The sequence below is a fragment of the Phyllostomus discolor genome, chromosome 9 (genome assembly GCF_004126475.2).
Source record: "Phyllostomus discolor isolate MPI-MPIP mPhyDis1 chromosome 9, mPhyDis1.pri.v3, whole genome shotgun sequence".
NCBI lineage: Eukaryota > Metazoa > Chordata > Mammalia > Chiroptera > Phyllostomidae > Phyllostomus > Phyllostomus discolor.
The window spans coordinates 88,196,168-88,215,256 of NC_040911.2; the positions used below are offsets into that span (position 1 = coordinate 88,196,168).

A 19,089-nucleotide genomic window follows, 5' to 3' on the forward strand; every position below is an offset into this window, starting at 1 on the left:
GACTGCTGAGTCTCACTAGGCCCTCTGTATGCCAACCCTGATTCCTGTGCTAAATTTAATAAAAAGGGCCGGACCCTGGATAGGAAGTACCTTCCTCGCATTGTCACCTTGCAGTGTCTGTCCCATGTTCTTTATTCATAAATTCTAGCACTGTCAGCTGGCAAAGGAGAAATGCTGGACAGAAAAAGAAGGCAGTCATGGCTCAGCTCTGAATAATATTTACATAGCTTGACAGTGTAAATGCTAGAAGTTGAGCTAATCCAAGTTATGCTACTTTGGGAGGATGGAGTGATGGAAAAATCATCTTCCAAAATGGAAAGCCAACAGATAATGCCTACAGCTAAAAACTCAACAAGTGGAAGTACATGAATATTTAGAGAGGTAGGCAAAGGAAATGAGTGCATGTATTCAAAAAGACACGTATGAGAATGTTCATAGCAGCTTTATGCATGAGAGTAAAACAAACAACACCCACCAAAACTAGACATAACCCAAATGTTCACAGGAGTGCTACACAGTAATAAAGAGAATCAACTAATAATACACAGAATGCCATGGATGAATCTCAAAGACAATATATTGAAAAGGAAGCCAAATCCAGAAGAGTGCACACTGTGTGATTCCATTCACACGAAGTTCAAGAACAAGGAAACTAATCTTTGGAATTAACAATGAATACCTTGTTTGGGGAAGGGTATTAGTGAGTAGGAAAGGCAACAGGGAACTTTTTTGGGGTGATGAAAATATTCCAATCTTTATTTGCTGGCGGCTCCATGAGAGCACATGTACATAAAAGGTCACTAAGATGCACTGATGGTTTTCCCCCTTTGTGTAAATTACACCTCAATCAAAGAGAAAGCAATATGGAGGTGAGCCCAAAACAGCTACAAGAATCTAAGAGGCTGGAAATACAGTGGGTGGCAGATTCTTTGTATTAAGCCCTGTAGAACTTCTCTATTCTGAAAGATGTGAATTTGTAACTTTGATAAAATATAATCTAAATAAAAGACTATGGCCCTGACTGGTGTGGCTCAGTGGGTTGAGTGTCACCTGGCAAACTGAAAGGTCACTGGTTTGATTCCTGGTCAAGGCACATGTCTGGGCTGCGGGCGAGGTCCCTGGTTGGCTCCACTGATATTTTTCTTGCATATCAATGTTTCTCTCCTTCTCTCTCTTTTCCCCTCTCTCTAAAAATAAATAAATAAAATATTTAAAAAAAAAAGACTATGAACTTGGAGTTAATCTGACCTAGACTCAAACAACATGCTAGCTGGATAATGGTGGCAAGTTATGCCGCCTTTCTGGCCCTCAGTTTCTCCACCTTAAAATAAGTCTAACAGAAACGTGTGAAAAATAACTGAATTTGTGCCTTAAAGGACTTGTCAAAATGCTTTACACATAACGAGGACTCAGTAAGTGCCAGTTTTCTGCCCCCTGCCGTTTTCTTTACAACACAGACTACAGTTGAAGGTGCATTACTCCTGCTTATTTTTCCTCATCCCTCCACAGCAGACACCTCGCAGCTCTCCAACCTCACTGCTCATTTACTCTCTCTCTCTTCCACAGGTCAGAGGATTTGTAATAAGAAACATATATTTGATGTACATCCTGTTTCTGACACAGAGTTCCTACACTAGGAATTTTCAAAGTAAAAAGAGCAATAAATGTATCAATGAGGTGACTTGGATAGCCCCTAAGTAACTTCTAGATGGGGGGCTGGTTGCCAGGGAAACCAATCAAGTGATTAGAGAGTTAGAACCTTCAGTCACCCCTGACCTCTGGGGGGAAAAAGGGGGCTGGAGATCCAGTTCCGTGGTCATTGGCCAATGATTTAATCAATCAACACAGGAATGACACCTTTGTAAAAACCCAAAAGGGCCCTGGTTGGCGCAGCTCAGTGGATTGAGCGCAGGCTATGAATCAAACGGTAGCCGGTTCGATTCCCAGTCAGGGCACATGCCTGGGTTGCAGTCCAGGTCCTCAGTGGGGGCCACGTGACAGACAACCACACATTGATGTTTCTGTACCTCTCTTTCTCCCTCCCTTCCCCCCTCTAAAAATAACTAAATCAACACTTAAAAAAAAAACCCTAAAAGGACAAGGCTCAAAGAGCTTCATGTTTGTGAACATGAGGAGGCTCTGAGAGAGGGGTGCGTTCTGAAGAAGCATGGAAGCTCTATGTCCCTTTCTACATACTGTGCATCTCTTCCCATCTTATTATCTCTGAGTTATATCCTTTAAAAATAAACCAGTAATCTAGAAAGTAAAATATTTCTCAGTTCTGTGAGCTGTTCTGGCAAAACCAAGGAGGGGGCTGTTGGAACTTATGATCTAGAGCTGGTGCATCAGAGGCAAGGTGAGGAGCTGGCCTGGCGACGGGTGTCTGAAGTTAGGGTGGTGGGCAGCGGGGCAGTGTTGCAGGACCGAGCCCTTCGCCTGTGGGGTCTGATGATACCTCCAGGCAGACAGTGTCGTAACTGAGATGAACTGTAGGAAACTCAGCTGCTATCTAAGAATTGCTTGGTGGTATGGAAAAAATACACACTGTAATTGCTGTCAGAACTGTATTATTCAATTCACTTCTGTCTCTGAGAAAAACAAAACAAAGCAAAACTGGGATTCCCTCTTTTACTCAACAGTGATCCGTGTAACTGTTCTTCCTCTGGAGACTTCAGTTTCCTCACCAGTAAAACATGGGGATTGAACAAGACAATCTGTAAGGTTTTTTTTAACATTAACATTTCTTGGTTTCTTTTTTCTCTGAAATTTCTATTCCTGTGAAGCCTTTCCCAAGGTCACATGATGGCCCTAAAGATGTTTGGCAAGGCATGTGATGTTGTCAAACATTAACAGATGGCACACTGCTCGCAGAACAGGTAGGGGTGTGTGTGGGGGTGGGGGATCGGCTGCCCTCTCTCATCTCTCTCCGAATGCCTAAAGCCGCGTGGCATCAAGATACCTTTTCTCTAAGACTAGACTTTCCTGGGCCATGTGCGTCTCCACCGCACTGGGGTGCTACCCACTAGGATCAGGTAAATTCTCAGGCACCCCTTCTTTGCATGTAAGCCAATAAACACAACTCTCCGGACTGCAATAGACACTTACCTGCCCAAAGTGATGAGCCAAAATAATGTCCACAACATTGGTTGTCAGGCCTGATATCTACAAAGAAAAATTTTGTGTCAAGGGAGTAAGTAAGCATATGCACAAATCTATCAAGCTGTCCACTTAAGATCGGTGCCCACTAATTACATGTATTATCCTTAACAAACAAAGGCACAACTCAGTGTCGCACACTTTCGCGAGTCAGTGGTTTCAAGAGACATGAGAACAAGAAACAAGTCAGAAAAAATGAAGAGTCTCCTTCCCAGGGTAATAATAGACTGATTTGATGTTAGTGGCTGGAAGAAATGGGGTCATAATTTCTTTGAAAACTTCAAAGTAAGAAGTCACAGCTCTTAGTTACTCCATTCTTGTCTGTATTTCTGTATTTACACTGGATTTATGGATAATAATAATCAATTTACAACCATTCCCAAGTCATCTAAGAGGCAGAAACAAATTTCTTTCTTTTTTCCAGTTTTTGCTATTTTTGTTTCAGGGAGTGAGAGGTAACTGGTATGTTTACTGAATGTTTCTGCATTTTTAACATTTTTCTCCTAATTTTTCTCATTTCAAAACAATACCGTAGTCTAATAAATGCAGCAATCTGTATAAATCTGTAGACTATTTTCAGTAAAATTCCCAAGTCAAATTATGTTGTTGATTCCCTTAAGCCCTTTTTGGTGTATTAAAATAAATAGTCATTTAAAAGCACTTGGAGGTAGGTATTGGCTTAAAAATGAGATTATTACATAAGGCATCTTTTAGGAAGCGATGAAAGCTTAGGTTATTTTTCTCTGGGACACTTTATAACATCACTGAATTAATCTAAAACCTATAATTTTTTATTAAAATAGCATACTAATAACATCTGTACTTCAGCAGGAAAAAAATGTTTTAAAACCACCTTCCTTTCCAACCTAAAAACAGTGATTTTTTTTTTTTGGCACAGGTTAATTCAATGTAAATGGGGATATAATGCTTTCCCCCTTACTCCTTTTTTCCCTCTCTGGTTGTTATTGGGATTGCTTATATTTGTAAAGTCATTAGCATATCCTGTAGTTTCCTATTCCCAACAGATCTTAGATAGAATTCTATTTAGATAGCAAATACCTTCATTTTTCAGACAGCAAACAGTACAACCCACACACATCTTTGGGAGCAGTAACACAGGTAAGCTATTTGGGTTCAAGGAAGAGAGTAATTCATTCATTCATTTCACTCATTAAAGGAGTGAAAATGCAAACCACAGGTTGGGAGAAGATATTTACATGTACCCAGCTAAGGATTCATATGTAGCCCTGACCAGTGTGGCTCAGTCAGTCAGGCAACTTTCTGCTAAGTGAAATATCACCAGTTCGATTCCCGGTCAGAGCACTGCTGGGGTTTCGGGTTTGGTCCCTGGTTGGGGTGCATGTGGGAGGCAACCCATCAGTGCTTCTACTCTCTCCTTCTCCCTCCCTTCCCCTGTCTAAAAAATAAATAAATAAAACCTTAAAAAGGATTCATACATAGAATATATATAAAGAACTTTCACAGGTCAATAGGAAAAAGACCAGCAACCCAATTTAATTAAAAAAAAAAAAAAGGGCAGAAGACTTGAGAGTCACTTCGTAAAATGATATTCAAATGACCAATAAGTTTTCATTTTTATTTTTACAGAGAGGGGAAGGGTCAGGGAGAAAAGGGAAGGAGAGAGAAGCTTCTTGTCCACACCCTGACTGGGGACCAAACCCACAACCCAGGCAGGTCCGCGCCCACCAACTAAGCCACACAGGTCAGGTCAAATGGCCGAGAAGTTTTAGAACAGGTGCTTGACATCATGAGCCCTTAGGGAAATACAAATTAAAACCCTGCTTTATTTATCCATAAATATAGCTTAAAATTTAAAAAAGCTACAATTAAAAATTGCTTTTTAATAACGAAAGCTATTGTGGTGATTGACACCATATAAAAACAACTTAAAATTACACAAATAAAACTAATCATCTTTTATAAAAATTAAAAGAACTATCAAATGGTCAGTATGCGGGATAGCTGGAACTTTCATGCGTTGCTCATGTGTAAGTTGGCCAAACACTTTGGAACACTGGAAGTTATCTACTCCAGATAAATGGACAACAGCCCCATGGCCCAGCAATTCCACTCCTGGGCTTAGATCCAAAGGAAATGAATGTGCACGCCTATGGAAGACAGGCAAGAATGTGCACAGGAGCTTTATTCATGGTAACACGTAACAACTCATTTTGTGAATTCATACAATAGTCTAAACAACAATTAAAAAGAACTACATACAACGAAAATGAGACAGACAATAATGAATATTTCTTCAAAGATTTTATTTATTTTACTTTCAGAGGGGGAGAAAGAGAGGGAGAGAAACATCAATCTGTGGTTGCCTCTCATACACCCCCTACAGGGGGTGGCTTGCAACCCAGGCATGTGCCTTGACTGGGAATCAAACCAGGGACCCTTTGGTTCGTAGGCCGGCACTCGATCCACTGAGCCACACCAGCCACGGCCAATAATGAATTTAAAAAGCTATAAACAAAATAATATATATTCTATTATTCCAATTATATGAGAATATAATTGATAAAACCATCTGTGGTATTTGAAGTCAGGGTAATGGTTATTTTTAGGAGAAGGGAGAGGAAGTATTAATTAAGAACTGAGCTGGAGGCCTGATCGGTGTGGCTCGGTGGGTTGGTTGTTCATCCCACAACAGAAGGATCGCCGGTTCAACTTCTGGGCAGGGCACATGCCTGGGCTGCAGGCCAGGTCCCCAGTTGGGGGCATGTGAGAAGCATCCAATTGATGTTTCTGTCTCCCTCCCTTTCCCTCTTCTCTAAAAATAAATAAGTGAAGTTTTAAAAAAATTAAAAAACAACAGAGCTGGAAATATTCCGTAGACTGGGTATGATTACAAACGTAAACATTCAACAAGCTGTATACTTAAAACTTCTCGATTTCAACTATATAGCACTCAAGGAAAAATAAAACAGGTAAGCCACTGTGAGAAGGGACCGAGACATGAGCCAACAGACGGCACTTGGTGCTTACTTTGGAAGCTGCCCAGTCAATCCAGCCTTTGGCGCAGGGGTCAACGTTAATGAGGACAAGGCCTTCCACAAGTTCTGGATGATTGAGCTGAAACAGAAGACAAAAACAAGAAGTATGAAAGTTCCACTCCCAGCATTGTTCTAAAAATAACTAGAGCATAGTTAATTAATTCTTATTATGTCTTAATGCCTCAGATTTGAAAGTAAGTCTTTGAAGATATGCTAGGGAGGCTATACAAAAAAAAATAGGTTTTTAAATCTGATTTAGCACCTGGAAAACCAGTTTCTTCGATTGCTGTCAAATCTATGGGGGAGACAAAGATTTCCACAGCAAATGAAGGCACCTGGTGTGTCTGCAGCTGATTAGCTCACAGTGGGTCTTCCCTGATGACAGAAGTACCTTGAGCAAGTTGGCATAAGGGGCTGCTAAAGCTTAAACTGGCTATTTTACACTCAATAGGGGCTTCTTAAGTTTTTTTCAAATCACATGAATAGATGATATACCACCCCCTGCAAAAATGTTCTCTCACCCAGGAGTCATTTGAAAAAAAGTTTCTTAAATAAAAATCAATAGAAACATTTCTATGTAAACTGAAAACTCTCTAGCTTACTATTCTTCCTCCTGATTACACTGATTATGCACACGATAGGAAATTTGATAACCAGAGAAATTATAAAAAGCAGAAAATGAAATTTCCTATTATCTTATCCCACAATGCCAATCCCTATAAATATTTTGGTGTATTTCTAGTCTTTTCCTATGCCAAACTTTATGTGAGTCTGTATTCTTTGTTAATGTTATATTATACATGAATCCCATCAATGCAAGCTCTTCTTAAAAATTTTAATGGCGAGACTTCCGGCAAGATGGAGGAATAGGTGGACGTACCGTATCTCCTCGTACAACCAAGATTAGAAAACCAATAATTTACAACAATAATTTACTATCAGAATAACACCCAGATCCGGCAGAGGATTTATCTGAATGGAAGTCGGGCAGCCAAGAAGTTGAAGTAGACGCATTCATCCGGACTGGTAGGAGAAGACGAGCCAGGCGGGCACGGGGCTGGCTCGGGTAGGCGGCACGCGGAGGTCGGGGGAAGGTTTGGCGCGAAATCATCGGCACAAAAGCCATCCGGGGGCGCAAGAGCACAGAGGTGATCCCTGAGTACGCAAGCTGCGGCTGGCAGACCCAGAGGGGTAGCGATTGTGGACCAGGGCAGAACTCGCGGCCCAAAAGCTCAGACAAGGGTCTGAGTCCAGGAGAACGGAACTACCACCATTGTTTTCTCCCGCCCCGCTCCCGCTCACGCCCCGCCCCCACATATAACGTCACAATCTAGCGACTGGGGTGCCCAGCCCCAGTGAGCACCTAAGGCTCCGCCCCCCACCGTAACAAGAGCGACCAGACCGAAAAAAAAAAAAAGGAGAGACAGGGGAAAAAAAATATGTTTTCAACAGAGCAGATCAGTCCCCCAGGACTCATCCTTTTGAGTGACCAAGAAATAGCCAGTCTACCAGATGCGCAGTTCAAAACACTGGTGATCAGAAAGCTCACGGAACTGGTGGATTTTGGACGAAATTTAGATGAAAGAATGCAGATTACCATAAAACAGATGCAGGAAGACACGCGGAGGAGAGCCAATAGTGAAAGGAAGGAATATGAGTCTCAAAACAATACAGTGGACCAGAAGGAAGATAGAATCAACCAAGCAGGAAAGCATGATGAAATAAGAATTCAAAAAATTGAGGAAAAGATTAAGAGCATCCAAGACACCTTTAAACGTTCCAATATCCGAATTATAGGGGTACCAGAATCGGAAGGGGAAAAGCAACAGATTGAGCACGTATTTGAACAAATAATAAAGGAGAACTTCCCCAATCTGGCAAAGGGAACAGTCTTCCAAGAAATCCAAGAAGCTCAGCGAGCCCCAAAGAAGTTGGACCCAAGAAGAAACACACCAAGGCACATCATAATTACATTAGCCAAGGTAAAAACGAAGGAGAGAATCCTAGAAGCAGCAAGAGATAAGGGGACAGTCACCTACAAAGGGGTTCCCATCAGACTGTCAGCTGATTTCTCCAAAGAGACCTTACAGGCAAGAAGGGGCTGGAAAGAAATATTCCAAGTCATGAAAGACAAGGACCTACATCCCAGATTGCTCTATCCAGCAAAGCTCTCATTTAGAATGGAAGGGCAGATAAAGTGCTTCTCAGATAAGGTCAAGTTAAAGGAGTTCATCATCACCAAGCCCTTATTTTATGAAATGCTAAAGGGACTTATCTAAGAAAAGAAGATAAAGAAAAGACATGTATAGTAACAAAGGACAGCAAACTCACAAATATTAACAACCACACCTAAAGCAAAACCAAAAGAAACTAAGTAAACAGTTAGAACAGGAACAGAACCACAGAAATGGAGGGCACATGGAGGGTTAGGCAGCAGGGGGGTGGGAGGAGGAGAGAGGGGGAAAAGGTATAGAGAATAAGTAGCATAGAATGTAGGTTGAAAATAGATAGGGGGAGGGCAAGAACAGTACGGGAAATGTAGAAACTAAAGAACTCATAAGTATGACACATGGACATGAACTAAAGGGGGAAATGTGGGTGGGAGGGGGGTACAGGGTGGAGGGGAGAGAAGGGGGAAATGGGACAACTGTAGTAGCATAATCAATAAAATATATTAAAAAAAAAATTTTAATGGCTGTACCAAATTCCATCATAACTATTCTCTAAAAATTACTTTTTATTGATTATGTACTGCCTTCATTTGTGATTTTTTCAGGTGCTGTAAGCATAAAGCAAGGCTTTATACTACCCTGTATCTAGAGCAGACAGAACTGTTAAAAACTGACGCCAGAAGCACAATAGTCCCTGGTCACCCAGCACTGCAGAAAGAGCTGGTCTAGGCGGTGCCTCGGGAGTATCGAGAGAAAGCTCCATGTACTTACCGCGAATTTGCTGAGGATATACGCTCCAGCTCCGACTCCAATCCCAATGATGCTTTTCACACTGAATGAAACACACAAACATGGACAGGGTTAACTCACGTCGGGGGAGCATGGCAAAAATCGGCGGAATACAACTGAGTTCAAATTCTGGCACTGATGCTTATCAAATAGAGAATTTGGTCGAATTTCTTTAACTTCCTGAGCCTCACTTAGTTCCCTATCTCTAAAACAAAGATATGACCACTTATTTCTAAGTTGATTTTAAGGGTTGAATGAAATGACTAAAACCTGGGGGTCATACTTGACAGCTCATTCTCCTATCACCTCCATGTCTAACCCATCAAGTCCAATAGAGTCCACCTTCAAAGTATTTCCATCTGTCTCCGTTAACTTCACACCACCCCCGCACATCATCCAGTATCAAGCTATCATCATTACCCCTTGCCTGACTGGTCTCCCTGCTTTTTCCTTCATTCCTCTAGAACCCACTTTCTCCACAGCTTGAGTAATCCTCTTTAAAAAATCATAAACAGCTTTACTGATACCAATTTACATATCTAGTGTGGCTATTTTAAAAGACCAAATTGGATTATCACTCTCTTTAAAAGCCTTCAGCATTTTTTTCTTTTGAATGAAATCCCAAAATTTTACCTGATCTGTGAGACCTATGTAATCTGGTCCTTGTCTATTTCTTGAATTTTACATATATTTCTCCTACCTGCTCATTTGGTCTAGGACTTTTGGACATACTAATTCTTTTGTCTGGACTCCTCTTGCCCTGGCTCTCTGAGTCTCAGACTAGATGGTATTTTTTTAGAGAGGTAACCCCAAACAGCTTTGATACAGGGATATCTGATCGGATCACTGGGGAGGAGGAGGAGGAGGTTGCCCAGGGCAATGCTAAATAGTTTAGGATTGGCTGAGAAGCTGAATGTCTCCAGAGCGCATGTAATTATGGGCCAGAAGATTTAAAATAAAAGAAGGGCTCCCAGACCTGGCTGGTATGGCTCAGTGGATTGAGCATCAGCCTGCAAACCAACTGAGTTGCAGGCCAGATTCCCAGCTGGGAGCATGCAAGAGGCAACCAGTTCGTGTTTCTCTCCCTCTTCCTCCTCCCCTCCCCCCTAAAAGTAAATAAGTAAATAAAATATTTTCTAAAAAAGGTCTCTCTGCCTTTCTTCTTCCTCAGGGATGCCTGGATGATCGTGCTGCAGCTGCCTGCGTTTTCTAACGGATGGGAAGGAACTCTGGGCACAGCCTAGGATCGGGATGGCCTGGTGGAGGGTGGCAGGGTTACTCTTCTTTAGATGTTCTAGAGGGGACAACTTCTGAGGCAGAAACCTGCCATCTTTCCAAAATTGTGTAGCTTTTGTATCTTACATTGTTTTAGTTTGTAAACTAGCCCACAGAAATAAGATACTTAAATTTAACAAGAGGAACTCTGGCTGGTGTGGCTTGGTGGATTTAGCATGGACCTGTAAACCAAAGGGTCGCAGGTTTGATTCCCAGTCAGGGCACATGCCTGGCCTGGGGCCAGGTCCTCAGTAGCGGGTGTGCAAGAGGCAACCACACACTTATGTTTCTTCCTCCCTTTTCCTGTGTCTAAAAATAAATAAATAAATAAAATCTTTTTAAAGAACAGGAGGAATGCTAGGAAAACTCAGGTGTTAGCCTTAACTGATAGGCTTCAGTGATTAAAGCTGTAAGTGACTAATATACGCAGAAAGCTGTTCTTCCAAAATTGAGTTGTTTTTGAATAAAGACTCCTTTCCTTCATCACCAAACCTCTGCCTCCTGAATTTTGCCTACAGGGTGGTGGCGGGCAGCAGGACCCCACTTACTGTTTGGTAACAGCTTTATCTATGTGGATCCTGCCTTTATTTTTATCACACCATCTCCACTGACTTTTATAGCACTTTAGTTGTGATTATTTGTTCGCTTACTTGTTTATTGTTTCCCCCACTAAGATGTAAGCTCCGGGAGGGTGGTAGTGACTATTCTGTCAGATACATAGTAGAAAGTACACAAAAACTGTGTGAGAGAACTGAACAGGGAACCGACCTTAAGTGGGTAAGAACAGGAGGCAGCATTTCAGCTAGCTCATCCATCGTGGGGTACTGGTACCTGAAATCCAGAAGGATACCACCTGAATTAGAATGCAACCATATTTTACAATTACAAGAACAGCTAGAAAAGTACAGAGTTCTCAGATGAAAGCATTCTCTTTATCAAAGGAGGTGATGTGGAGTGTGGAAATGACTGTGGCATATTGTGAAACTTCCTATAACTGCTGTACTAAATAGAAGGCAAAAGAACCTACATGTTTCTATGTCCTCAAAAGCGGTCTCTTGGCCCTGGCTGGTGTGGCTCAGTGGATTGAGCGCCAGTCTGCGAACCAAATGTCACTGGTTCAATTTTCAGTCTGGGTACATGCCTGGGTTGTGGACCAGGTCCCCAGTTGAGAGCCTGCGAGAGGCAACTGATTGCTGTTTCTCCCACACATTGATGTTTCTCTCCCTCCCTTCCCCTCCCTCTGAAAATAATCCTGGACCAGAGGAAGCCATTCGAGAAGAATAGGTAATATGGCTCTTTCTCAGGGCATTTCCAAATCCCTAACAATCACTGCAACTGGGGTTCAGTCTCGGTAAACTTCCAGCAGTGAGAATCAACTCAGGAAGTATCCCTTGGTCTGCTGCTTATATCTAGGTAGCTGAAAGTAAAAGTAAATAAAGCTTTACTAGGCTTAAGGATAGTCACAAATCCTGGGCTTTTTATTATGAATGTTATTTGTTTTACCTAGGCATAAAACAACATGTTTACTTGTTTAATGCCTTTGAATTTGGTTTAGGATATGAACCACTGGATTATAAAATGGTCAAGCACACCCAGGAGGGGATGAAAACTAGGCATCTAAGAAAAGTAGGAAGCACCTAGAGATTACAGACTCAAAGATCTCTGCTTGGAACTCTTGAGCAATGGAGTGCTTTTTAACCATCTGTGCACAAAATAGAAAAAAGCAACGGGCCCTGGCTGGGTAGCTCAGTTGGTTAGAGTGTTGTCCCAATACACCAAGGTTGTGTGGGTTTGATCCCCAGTCAGGGCACATGTAAGAATCAACCAATGAATGCATAAATAAGTGGAACAACAAATTGGTATTCTTCTCTCTGTTCCCCCTTTCTCTCTTTCTAAAATCAATCAAAAAAATAAAATAAAATAAAGAAACGGAATCCAAATCTTACTGGATACAATAAGCTGGTCACTGGCCGATTTGTGTTTGAGAGACAGAATAGCTCGAACACGACATGGTCAGCAACTGGGACTCTGGAGCTATTCTGCCCGGGTTAAACCCCCACTCTGCCGCTTGTTACGTCATCTTGGCCAAGCATTTGCTACCTCTGGGCCTCAGGTTCTTTACTTGTTAAATGGAGTAAGAGTAAACCTATGTTATAGGGTTGTGAGAGTTAAATGAATGTAAAGTATTTAAATAAATGTAAAGTACTTAAAGCCGTGTCGGGAATATTGTTTAAGTGTTAGCAATTATTTGCCTGCAATGGTCTATTTCACAGCAGCCACTGGCAAGGCAGCTCTGGAGATGAGTAAAGGCGCAGGGAAGAATCAGCATTCCACAGCTGGTGCTTTCACTCCTCCTCCCAAGGTCTTCTCACTAATCCTGTCCTGCGGGGGAGAATTCAGGAGACTCTGGCTCCGCCTCGCAAAGCAGATTTAGAGGCTGAGAGCTCCAAGTCTAGTAAAAAACGCACCTCGACCTGACAGGGCAGATGCTCAGATAAATGGTTAAACAGATACGTGAATTCCTATCACGAGACTGAGAGGTAAAGGTGGGGAGATACTCCTAGGAAGCTCAGAGGGATCTGCATTTGGGCCTAGGTAACACAAAACGACAGACTTAAAATAGATGAGGAAGGAAACAGATAAAGACCGTGAGGAGTGGGTGTTCCAGACACTTCTGCCTAGCAATTACAGGGAGACAGGTTCCCGTCCACAGACAGCCCTTCCTGGATATGGGAAAACATGCAGTTTTTCTCAACAGACTGTATGTACGTGAGAGTCCTCTCAGAGCAAGGCGAGGAAATAATGAGGACGGCTGGTCGATAAGTACAATTTGTAGGCTGTGCTAAAATCAGCTGGGAAAGGAAACACACACTACTTCTCCCTCTAGAACTCAGGCATCTGCCCGTGAGTGCATGACTTCCAGAAGACCTCGCTTGCCACCTTACCCTGTTGGGAAAGAGGGTGCACCTTCCTGCTGGCCTGGGGCATCCACATGACAGACAGCAAAGTGCTGAGTGATCTCCTGCATGTCCTCAAAGTTAAAGAACGCATTGAAACAGGATTTATCTGCAACAGCAAAGAGAATCGTGAGTCACAGGCCTTCCGTTTCTCCTTAATTTTCTTCTACTGATCAATTTTGTATTTTTATCCTCTTTCATTCCCTTTTAATCACTGTCCCACTAACATGAGGTGTCTGAACAATCTGTCTGATTCAAGCTGCCCTAAAGGCTGAATACCAGACATCTCAATGACCTGAAAAGAACTAATTCTCAGTTCTACACAATGTCTACAAAGTGGAAACCAATTCTGGTGTTGCACAAGATAACCTTATACTCGTGATGCTGTCATTTTTCATGTATCTTATTCTTCAATCTGACACAGAGACATTGATTATATCCCAAGAACCTAGCTAGAGCGAGTACCTTGGGCTGCTCGCATTCAGTATGTGGAAGACTGTCTCCTGTAAAAAGGGCTGGGGTTCAGGAACAGGCTGCTGCTTCAACTGCCAGCCTTTTAGTATAGCTGCTTAAATCACCCTTCTACAAATGCTCTAGCACTAAACTGTAGCCTCAAGTGCAGGCCACCTCTGAAAGCCAGAGAAGCGTGACAGAGAATGTATGTATACAGACTGTGTGTGCCTATGGCTAGGGCCGGCATCTTACACTACCGTCTAGAAAAGCCCACTTAAAGTCACTGATGACAGGCCGTAGCAACTCATTAAAGAGTTCACCACAAAGTCAAGTTCAAAACCTGGATTTGCTAACTTGAAATATGAAACAGAAAAAAAAATCAAAGTTTAGACTTAAAAAGAACCTGATTTTAGTTCTACTTTTTGACCAGTTCATCACATAAAGTTCTTTAGTAGATACAACACAGAGCTGAGGTGTAATTCCAGTACCCCCCAGGTGAATTCTCCTGCACGTTTCAGGGGAACCTGAATCCTGCCATTAACATGAAGAGGGAAAGTTAAGGCAGAGAGAAGAAAACCTATGCTCTATTAGAGTACTAGGACCTGTTATGTGTGTGTGTTTAAAATATATGTAGATTAAATATAATAAAAAGGGAACATATAAAATGAAATACATACGGTTGAGGCCAATGTCATGATATGTCAGGATAACTGGTCTGTTTCCTCTCGGTAGGCCCCTGACAGTGACGTGGACCACGCCATGAGTTGTTTCTATGTCATGTTCCTGGAAGAAGAGAATGTGAGGTCTCAGCAAAGGCAGAAAGGACTTCCCAGGTTGCCGAAGTTTCACAACATGTGATTCACAGCTGTTTCCCACTGGCTGCGGCAGGACACATCTCTGAACTACAAGCATACCAGGGAGATGTTATATTATACAGAAGATTCCTACTTTCTCATTTCTTTCAGATAAACTAACAAATGAGGAAAAATATACCTTCTTATCTACAAAACTCACTTTCTTAAGTGGGGGAACTTGGGAATCTGTTGAGAATATGTTTGCAACTGGCTATGGAAAGGAGATGGACAAGTGGACTGAGGACCCAGTAAGACCTGGGAAAGAAAAGCGAAGGGAGCAGAAGATACAAAGTTGTTGGGTAAAAAGCCAGAGGCTTCAGAGCCTCTTCATGTATGTTCCGTAGGCACCTATGGGTGCGTATGCCTGAATTTCTCCCCTTCCTAGGATCTGCCATTCAATATCACTCATGCATTACAGGAGTGGCTCTCGCTGCCAGAGTCACAGACTGTAACCTTATGGCCACGGCTAACTGGAGTCGGGTGGACATCTGGTCCATGCTGGGTCAGCTTCCTTCCCTGAGGATTTGTAATGGCCACTAAGAGATTCCATCTTTAGCTTGGTTCTTCTCTAGAACAGAGATGTGAACTGGGAGCTTATATTAGGCATTTTCACTGCTCCAATTCTTGGTTCCAGCTCAATTTCCCAGACATCCCTGCATGGCCTCTGGTTTAAACTAGCTTGAGTGGGCTTGTCCCCTGTACCCCAAAGGATCCTAACCAAAGCAATGAGTAAAGTTTAAGACGTAGTGAGAGCAGAGCTCCGGAACTGAACAAAGCTGGAACAAAATGCAATCAGAGCTGCTGACACCAGCACTAAGAGTGTTTGGGTATAAAGAGACTGTAGATAAGTTAACAGATTTATTCTAGTCTCCCTCAAAGTCTGTATTTCTCAAAAATAAGAAATTATCGCCCTGGCTGGCGTAGCTCAGTGGATTGAGCGCGGGCTGGGAACCAAAGTGTCCCAGGTTCGATTCCCAGCCAGGGTACATTCCTGGGTTGCAGGCCATAACTCCCAGCAACCGCACATTAATGTCTCTCTCTCTCTCTCTCTTTCTCTCTCCCCCTTCCCTCCCTAAAAATAAATAAATAAATAAAATCTTAAAAAAAAATTATCATGTGTAGTCTAGTGAATTTTTGCTGACAAAGTCATCCACACCTATCTTAGAAAGTCTTAACAGTGGATAAGACAAAATTTACTATGTCAATAAAAATCCCAACAAAGGCAACGGGCTTCCAACTTAATTTCCTATCTAATAATGAATTTTATTAGAGCTCTGATTTATTTTCTGATGTGGGGCACAAAACAATCTTAGGCTAACTGACCATCAGTGTACCTCAGATCAGAGGGCTGAGACTTGACTCACTATTTCTGCTGATCTCTATTACCACTAACCTCTACTCAAAGGCTTGAAAAGGGGGCGAAGTGAAGGAGAATCAGGTACTGTGAACTGACTGGCTATAAAACAAAGTATAGGGTTTGGATGGAAGGACTAGAAAGACAAATTCCTGTTACTGTATAAGCACTTCTCTTCTTGTCAGACTTCCTGAGGAATCCCTTCCACCACCATCAGGCTCATTCATGCCACAACTATTTACGAACCCCCACCAGCAGAGCCTGGACTGAGCTCTGGGGATAAAACAATGGCTAAAAGAGTTACGGTCCCTGTTCTCACAGAGAGAACGTTCTACCAGGAAGGCACACAATAAACACACAAATCAACCAATCCATAATAGCTGTGGTAAGTGCTATGAAAGAAATAAACAGAATGTTGTGACAGAAAATTGAGAAGAAAGACATTAACTCTATTAGCAGCCAGGACAACATGTAAATTAAACCACTGAAATGTGATTTCAGACACACCAGGATGGCAAAAACGTTGAAGTTAGATAATGCCAAGTGCTGGCTAAGATGCAGAGAACTAAGAAGTCATATATACTCTTGGTGGGCATGTAAACTGAAACAACTATTCTGGCAAACAATTTGATAACTCCTAGTAAAGTTCAGAGGTGTCTAACTTACAGCAGTTTTACTTTTAGGTATAACCTAAAGCAATTCTCAAACATGGTCATACATACAAAAAGATATGCACAGAGATATACATTGAAACCTTATTTATAACATCAAAAAAAAAAAAAAAAGAAAATAGCCTAAATATTCAATAGAGAAACTGATAAATGAATTACGACACATCCATATAATGCAATACAGATAAAAATCAATGAACTAGAGGTATAAATATTGAGAAAAATCTCAAAAATAAAATGCTGAATAGAAATGCAGAAATATATGTATATACCACTTATGCAGATTTTTTAAAAAAGCAACGCTATATAGATTGTATGTGTCCACATACATATATTTAAAGTGTAAAAACTTGGAGAAGGAATGACACTAATATTAGGACTTGTTTCCTCCTGGGAGGTGGTAAGATTAAAAAAGGCAACTCAAGGAAGCTTTGCTCTCTCTCATGTTTCATTCTTGAGAGAAAGAGAATAAAGAGGGAGAGAGAAGCTGATGGGGAACACCAAAGTTGAAGCTTTTAGCTTCAGTCATACTTGATAGGCTTCAGTGATTAATGCATGTGGAAAGCTGTTATTCCAGGGACCGGAATGCGTGACACGTGAAGTTCCACAAGCAAGTCAGCCTTGTGCCCCTGGGGGTCTGTCTGCAAGTGGATGGAGATGGCAGGAGATGGTACCTCAGCCACCGTGTTCCAGGGAGGGAACTCTGTGATGCAGATGAAGAATTGCTGATCAATAGATAAAGTTCTAGGAAATCTGCCTGTACGCTGCAACTCTTACCCAATGAACCTCTTCCCCACGCCCCTTACCTACTCTTTCTTCTGCTTATACAATAAAAGGGACACCCTGAGATGAGATGTTAAGGTGGTTTTTGAGGGTATGTAACCTGCCATCCTCTCAGACTGCCAGCATCTAAAGAACGCACCCATAAAGATTAGATCTTTGTCTCTACTTACTGGTTCTGGTAGTGACAGGCAGCACAAACACCGATTTTTCTGGTTTTGAAGCTAGACTCTGCCAGATGGGTGACACTACAGGAGAACCCAAATTGATGAGAACATGCAACAATTTGTCACCATGACAATCTAGTTGCTGGAGACCTCCTTCTACCACATCCAAACCTTCAGTAGAATCTGGCTTAAATATTCTGGCTCGGCCTCTGCTGAGGGGAAGACCAGTTTACGCTTTGGCCCTAAGGTTAGCAGACCTCTTCAGGCCAGGTAATTGATGGGGGTAATGTATGTGGGGGAGTGAGATGGGGGATAATGAGCTGTGAGGTTAGTTCAGGAAGACGATGAAAATGGAGATATAACAGATGGTATAAAAGAGAACATGTTAAAAGCATGTGAGGGAATAGGGCAAAGTAACTACTTTATTGTTTCATAATCTAGATAAAATTCAGAGTTAAAACTGGCTGACAAAATTTCAACTTTTTAGGGAGATCTCAGCTCCTACCTCCCATAACACACCTACAAGTTGTGTAATGACCGAAGTATGAGAGTCAACGAGAGTTCCCGAGCAACCCACAGCTGTCACTGTCTCATAGAGCTGCTTTCATTTCAAAGTTTGTGAATGTAAGTGTTATTAGCAGAATAAAGAATATAAAAAGGAAGGAGACAATCACCTTCATATGGGCTTCTAAATGTATCCTTTATGATCCTGTGTCTATGAAGAGCTTGAACAAGTTTAAAAATGAGCGTACAGAGACCCTGGCTACGGAACTGACTGAAAGGTCAGGCCACTACAGGGGTGAAGCTGCTGACACCTTTCTGCTTCAAACATCACCTGTTCCACAGGCTGTTTCCCAGTTACCTTACCCTGCACCCTAGCATTCTACAGGGTATGACAACACAATGACAGTCTGTGCTCAAAGGGCACAGCCCAAAGTAGTGTCTTACAGGCTCGGGTCACAGATGTCTTCTGGTATTCTCTGATTAGTTACTATCTCCAAGGTAATATACTTGAACACGATCCCTTTATTCTCCAATCTTATAAAACAACCCGAAATCACATTGGTCCTGGACACACATCTCCATCCTGGACTGCCTCCCTCTTAATAAAAGATGTAGTTTAGTTCTGACTGGTGTGGCTCAGCAGGATGAGCCTCATCCTGCAAACAGAAAAGCTGCCAGTTTGATTCCCGGTCAGGGCACATTCCTGAGCTGTGAGCCGGGTCTCCAGCTGGGGGCGTGCAAGAGGCAACCAACTGATGTTTCTCTCACACATTGATGTTTCTCTCCCTCTTTTTCCCTCCCTTTTGCTCTCTCTAAAAATAAATAAAATCCTAAAAAAAAATAAAAAATGTAGTTTAAGTCTTTTCTTTAAAGAATTTCAGGCTTTAGGATAGCATCATTATTTGATAATCAACTTTCACCTTTTCTTCTGAGTCCTCTTC

General features: G+C 42.0%; 1 protein-coding gene across 2 annotated transcripts in view; it reads right to left on the reverse strand.

The window, feature by feature from the left end:
* The window catches only part of NDRG3 (NDRG family member 3), a 69,144-nt gene that overhangs the window by 18,723 nt on the left and 31,332 nt on the right, over positions 1-19,089 (reverse strand). For both annotated transcript variants that reach the window (XM_028524408.2, XM_028524409.2), the window contains exons 4-9: positions 14,496-14,601; positions 13,354-13,474; positions 11,177-11,239; positions 9,116-9,176; positions 6,166-6,252; positions 3,106-3,162 (exon numbers count right to left, since the gene is read on the reverse strand). In XM_028524408.2, the coding sequence (XP_028380209.1) occupies positions 3,106-3,162; positions 6,166-6,252; positions 9,116-9,176; positions 11,177-11,239; positions 13,354-13,474; positions 14,496-14,601 (495 nt within the window). The remainder of the gene's footprint in view (positions 1-3,105; positions 3,163-6,165; positions 6,253-9,115; positions 9,177-11,176; positions 11,240-13,353; positions 13,475-14,495; positions 14,602-19,089) is intronic.